The sequence below is a fragment of the Lactuca virosa genome, chromosome 1 (genome assembly GCF_052849685.1).
Source record: "Lactuca virosa cultivar CGN04683 chromosome 1, Lactuca_virosa_CGN04683_v6, whole genome shotgun sequence".
In the NCBI taxonomy this organism is placed as follows: domain Eukaryota; kingdom Viridiplantae; phylum Streptophyta; class Magnoliopsida; order Asterales; family Asteraceae; genus Lactuca; species Lactuca virosa.
Window position 1 is genome coordinate 142800211 of NC_136426.1, and position 6400 is coordinate 142806610.

The 6400-nt window shown below is 37.1% G+C and overlaps 1 protein-coding gene across 1 annotated transcript; it reads left to right on the top strand.

Annotated features, from left to right (window-relative positions):
• The first annotated feature begins 331 nt into the window (after positions 1-331).
• Positions 332-3103, top strand: SSI2 (Plant stearoyl-acyl-carrier-protein desaturase family protein). The gene is made up of 3 exons (XM_079078069.1): positions 332-586; positions 1192-1690; positions 2368-3103. Exons 1-3 carry the CDS (start codon positions 459-461, stop codon positions 2926-2928), a joined length of 1188 nt encoding a protein of 395 aa, XP_078934195.1. The 5' UTR covers positions 332-458; the 3' UTR covers positions 2929-3103.
• The last annotated feature ends 3297 nt before the right edge of the window (positions 3104-6400 follow it).

The window sequence follows — 6400 nt, forward strand, 5'->3', positions numbered from 1 at the left end:
TACTCCACGTGTAAACAGAAATAGGATTTTTATGGTTTATATATTGAACTTAAGACCCTAATTTGAAAAAATAATTGAACAAGTCCATTATTAGTGATTGCTAGGGTACCACAATCCATAGCATGTGGTACAAGATTCCACAATGGTTGTCCTAACAACTTTGCTATTAATAATGGGTAAAAATGGTCAAAAAAAAATTGTTGAGCTTATTAAACAACAAGGGCAAAAACGTAAATTAAAAAATAAATCCAAGGGTGAAAATGTAAATAAAAATGAAGCGCGAGGGCAATTGTGGAATATGGCAAATAGATTCTTTATAAACCTTGGGTTTGCTACTCTCTCTCTTTCTCACTTGTGTGGAGGAAAACAGAACTGAAAAACTGTGCGACTGCGAGAGCACACAGGAACACCAAAAAGGAGGAAGACGAAGGAAGAAGAAGAAGAAGAAGATCATCAAGATGGCTCTTCGGATCACTCCGGTGAACTTGCAATCGGAAGGATATCGTTCTTTTGGCTTTCCTCAAACGGCTAATCTCAGATCTCCCAAATTCGCCATGGCTTCCACCCTCGGATCCTCCACCCCTAAGTGAGTATCATTTCCTTCCGTTTTAATCCAATCGGTTTGTTTATTTCACGTTTCGATGGATTCGATTGCGTGAAATGAGTTATTTGTATATTAATTCGTTTTGAATACGGAACTGATGGCGTTTCTTTCGTGATAATACGATTTGAAATGCAATTTGCGAGTAGTAGATTTAAAGTGGCAAATATGACAATAACGTTCCGTGATTTCGATGTTATCTATGCACATTTTTTATTGATGACGCTGTGGAGCTGTTATGTTTTTTTCTAGTCCTTTTCGTCAGTGGATTTCTCACATTGGATTATATGTTTGTATATATTCATCTATCACCATTTTCATCTCTCGATTTCTTGCATTTGCATTCGGATTATATTTTTGTAGTTTCACTTGTTCATATGTCCTGAGATTTTGCTCAATTTTATACTACCTCACTCCCAAAAATCGCAAATTGAAATCAATTGATTTCCAAATTCCAATTCGCTCAGATGTTTCCAGTTTTCCATATCCGCAAACTCGTATCTTTCAGTATAATCTTATGAATTAAAGATTTATCCCTGAAAGATGACAAATTTGTAGGGGTTTTGATTTACTTTACTCGTCTTACACAGGATTGAGACCAAAAAGCCCTTTACCCCACCAAGAGAAGTTCATGTCCAAGTGACACACTCAATGCCACCACAAAAGATAGAAATTTTCAAATCCATTGAAGGATGGGCTGAGCAAAACATACTAACTCACCTAAAACCAGTTGAAAAATGCTGGCAAGCACAGGATTTCCTACCAGATCCTGCATCTGAAGGATTTGAAGAACAAGTGAAGGAACTTAGAGCAAGGGCAAGAGAAATCCCTGATGAATACTTTGTTGTTCTTGTTGGAGATATGATTACAGAAGAAGCTCTTCCTACTTACCAAACAATGCTTAATACTTTAGATGGTGTTAGGGATGAAACAGGGGCAAGTCTTACTCCTTGGGCTGTTTGGACTAGAGCTTGGACTGCTGAAGAGAATAGACATGGTGATCTTCTTCATACATATCTTTACCTTTCTGGAAGGGTCGATATGAGGCAGATACAGAAGACTATTCAATATCTTATTGGCTCAGGAATGGTAAGTTTTGTTATATTCTCAAAACATTTTTTTTATGTAACCATTTTGTAAAAATATGTAAGAGGATAAATTTCTTATATACTTACAAACTACAAACATAATTTAGAAAGTGTTTGTAGTTTGTAATTGTAACTCTATATTAGAAGTTAATAATATTTGGATTTTTTAAAATTTGTCAGAATATTCATTAAATGATTACATAAAACTTTTTTATAAAATCGAAAAAAAAAAACTAACCCGACCTAAAACTCGTTTCAAAATGGGTTGGACCCACGGTCGTAAAAAGACTCAAGAAAATAAAACAAAACAATTAGATTGAGACTGATCAGGCCTTTAAAGGATTGGTTTTCTTAGAAAACCGGTCCAATTTTTGGATTATAAATAGATTCTGGTCTAATTTTAGACTTTACGCCAAAATTAGACCGAAACCGGTTTCAGTCCTAAAAACCTGAAACCGGTTTCAAACTAGTCCTTGATTATTATAATCATGGTTGATTATTATAATCAAAGACCGGTAGTGCCATAAACAGTTTTGGACTGTTCTTCCCATCTATAGATGGAAGTACAAAACCAGTAGGACCGGACTGCCTGGCTGGAAGGGAGAACTAAGCATTCCTTGTAAGGTGTGTGGATACAACAAATCCTGTACTCATAAATTCTTAAAAATTTTCTTACAGGATCCTCGTACCGAAAACAGCCCCTACCTCGGGTTCATTTACACCTCCTTCCAAGAACGCGCGACCTTCGTCTCTCACGGCAACACTGCGCGCCACGCGAAAGAGCACGGCGACGTAAAACTCGCGCAAATCTGCGGCACAATCGCGTCCGACGAAAAACGACATGAGACCGCGTACACAAAAATCGTCGAAAAGCTCTTCGAAATCGACCCGGACGGCACTGTCCTCGCGTTCGCGGACATGATGCGGAAAAAAATCTCGATGCCGGCTCACCTAATGTACGATGGTCAAGACGACAATCTGTTTGACCATTTCTCAGCTGTTGCACAAAGACTTGGGGTTTATACTGCGAAAGATTACGCGGATATTTTGGAGTTTTTAGTCGGGCGGTGGAAGGTGGCGGATCTGATGGGATTATCCGGCGAAGGGCGGAAGGCTCAGGATTATGTTTGTGGGTTGCCGCCAAGGATCAGGCGGTTGGAGGAGAGAGCTCAGGGGAGGGCGAAGGAGGGGCCGAAGATGAAGTTCAGTTGGATTTTTGATAGGGAAGTGAAGCTTTGAAAAAAATGTGGTATTTTTTTTTTTTTTTTTTTGGGTTATGTTTGGTTGTTGGAGTTTGTTATGGGTAGAGGTGGTGGTTGTTAAGTTAAGTTAAGTGAAGTTAAAAGAACTTGTTAGTGTTTTGTTTGATTTTGTGTTTTGTTGGAATCTGATATGTGTTTTGTTCGTGGTTTGAGTTTGCGTGTTTGTAAACTTATGTGGTGGCTGTGGACATATTATAGAACCTTTTATGCCAATTTTGGTGATGATGATGATGATGGTTGTCATCCGTTCTAGCGGTTTTAATCGGATAAAGAATTTAAATGTTTAAAATCAAATGTTTGAGAAAGTAAGTTTGATTTGCTTGTTTTATGGTTTGAGCTCATTTCTATCATGGCATATTGGCATGTTTATTCAAAGTGCTCGACTGTTAGATCACTTAAATATAAGGTAATGTCCATTTCCCTTTTATAATTGTAGTTTTTGTCGAGGTTGAATAATCATTGGAAGGAGGATGTTTGGGTTTTGATGTGAACTAAGGTTGTAAGGAAGGAAGAGATTAATGATTATAAATGAATATGCTATCTATTAAAATGTGGATTGAGTAAACGGGTAAAAGATCCGTGGGATGTTGTTGATAGAAGGTCAATTGCTCTTTATGCATGGATTTGGGGGAGTTTATAAGTTTATTTACTTAGGCGACTTCAATTCATCGAGGACTTGGATTTGGTTGATCTAATGCATGAAGGACAACGATTTACCTGGACTACTACGTGTGGCTCAAAATTGAGTAATTTGGATAGATTCCTTATTTCTCAATTCTTAGTTTAAGTTGTATTCTTGACTTGAATATTCTAAAGACTTTAGATGTTGCGTGTTGTTTCCTATATTGTTTTTTTAACAAGCCTTCTAAACCAGTGTGCATGTATTTACTATAGATGAATTTAAAAATGGAATAAAGTTGGTGCGGAAAATGTGTTTTATTTCATCATATGGGGCTAATTGTATCTTTTCATAATGTGCATGAAAAGAATTTGACCATTTTGTTAAATGAGGCGTAAGACATACAAAATGTGTTTGAGAAATCTCGAAATATTTAGTTCAAAGTCTAGGACTGCTTCTAATCAAATAATTGAAATCATTCATCATCAGTTGCCCTTACCATCGTTCCTTTAAGCACGTTTCATGCTCTTTCTTGAGGAATCTCGTCTCAACCGCTTGACATAGCTTCCGGCCGCACACCACTATAACATATAGTCTTTTATGCCGACAATTACAACAATCATTGATATAGGGTCTCCAACCAACACAATGACTAAAATAATGGAAGAATTTATGTGAATGCACAGATTTGCGCGGACAAGGTTTGAAAACTCAAACCTTGAATTAAATTAAGATCAATGGTTGTTTGTAATATGATTTCAGTCAAGTCTGGTAAACTAGTCTTATCTCGGATTAAATAAACTCAACTAAGTACTCAATATTGATTAATAATAAGTATGAACAATGTAAAACAACAATAACAAAAAGAATGTAAGAGAAAGTGATTGACTGAATGTTTTTTTGATTTGATGGAGTGAAAAGGGTGCACATTTCTCTCTCTTAATAGAAAGGTTGACAACTCCTTAAATAGACAATGAGTGACTAAAAGACAAATCAGATAAAGTGCGCATAGACTGAGAGACGACTGAAGATCAACAGACTGACACATCCATTGCTGTTGATCTTGTCTCTTGTACTATACTAAAAGACATTAAGAACAATACAAAATAGTACTTGTTACATTTAATGTGTTACATACTCAAGATACTACAAAACAAAGATAGATCTCGGACAAGTCTTCACTTCGGAATCAATCTTGATCTCGGATAGTTGCATCTCGGATTGCATAAGGATCACTTTTTCATATTCTAACAATCTCCCCCTAAGTGACCTTAGCAATATCTTGACTCTTCACTTGGCTTCATCAAAGACAAACAGGTAAGCACTCTGGAGCCAGCTTTGGACCTCAATGTACCATTAGAGATGCTCAATAATTTACTTCTTGATGTGTTCAGAAGAATCACTCTTGGCAGCACTAGAGATGAACTTTTGGAGAATCTTAGTTGGAACAAGATGTTTGTCAAGAACTCGAAAAAATTCCTTTTGATTTGTCTTTTTCTTGAGATAGACAAATCCAAGTTCAGGTTCTTCAATAGGGCCTTCGGCTAAGATTTGAGCTTCAGAAAGTTCAATGCTGATTTTGGCCAAAAGATTCTCTGTTCCGAACAAGTGACCAAATTACACATCAGATCTACAATATTCAACAATCTATTCTTTTAAAAAGATGATAGTAGTGTTGAAAGCTCTAGTGCTAGATTCATTCGTCTGATGATCTTTGAGATGAACATCCATAGTTAGAATGTCGTTCGGATTGATCGAAGGAAAGTCTGCATCAGTGATTAGAATGGTGGATTCCTTGTTCTGATAGACGTAGTATTTGTAGATAAGACAACCGAGATCAAACTTGCTTTGAACCTTTTTACCATATCCATTAAACTTTGTGATTCTTTTCGAAGACCACACTTCCTTTTGAGGCCGTGCATTCTTGGAGTAACAGGTTCTCAATCTCTCACGTTCAGTTCGGATGATGATGTGAAGATCATCAGATGGATGCAATGGTGTGAACTTGATATAGAAGCGTCCGTGAGGAGATATTGGTAAGTCAAGTTGGTCTGAATCATTTGTTGGAAGAGAAAAACTCATGAAGGGTACAAAATTAATGTCATGTAAGATTCCTTCTCGAAAAAGCGGAGAAAATCGGATTGAGATTATCTTTTAACGATTGAATCCGAATGCTTTCTTCAAGAGCTTGTTGCATCTGTTCTTTAAATCATCCCTCGACTTTTTCAAAGATTTCACTGAGTTATTTGATTCGGAAGCGTCCTTTTCCCTTTGCCTTTAATTGGATCTTCTTGAATAAAGATGGAGGAGATGATTTGATGACCAGATTGAGTGATGAGCAACTCGGATGGAGGAGGAACCAATGGCTCTTTAGGAAGCTCATCAGGTTTCCTGATTGGGGAACCTTCATCAACTGGAACAATCCTAGGAGCAAGGATAGGAGGAAGCATTGGTTGAGTGGCTCAGAAAGCATCAATAGTCAACTTTGTTTTTGCCTTTGCCATGTCGCGACCCTTTTAAATGTTTCTACTAGAGTTGATGGCCAAGAGACTGAGTACCGTTTCTTCTTTTCTTCTTCCGAAAGGACTTTCGTGATAGAAGGTTGTTCCTTAATTCTTTAAAGTCTAATAATCACATTACTCACAATATCATTTTCATCAAATTCATCTTCTTCTTCAAAAGCTTCTACTTCAACTATCTCTTCATCAGTGGTTTCATCTTAGAGCTCATATTTCGAGATAGGCTTCCATTGAACTATCTTCTCTCCCCCTTGCATGGGAGGGCCATGCCTCCGATAAAAGCATAGATTCTGACTTTAAATCATCCAATC

Bases quoted from the DNA above. Each gene is read 5' to 3' on its own strand.
- SSI2 (XM_079078069.1), top strand. From the start codon at position 459: ATGGCTCTTCGGATCACTCCGGTGAACTTGCAATCGGAAGGATATCGT. The intron at 587-1,191 runs GTGAGTATCATT...CGTCTTACACAG, and splicing joins CTCGGATCCTCCACCCCTAA to GATTGAGACCAAAAAGCCCT. The intron at 1,691-2,367 runs GTAAGTTTTGTT...ATTTTCTTACAG, and splicing joins ATCTTATTGGCTCAGGAATG to GATCCTCGTACCGAAAACAG.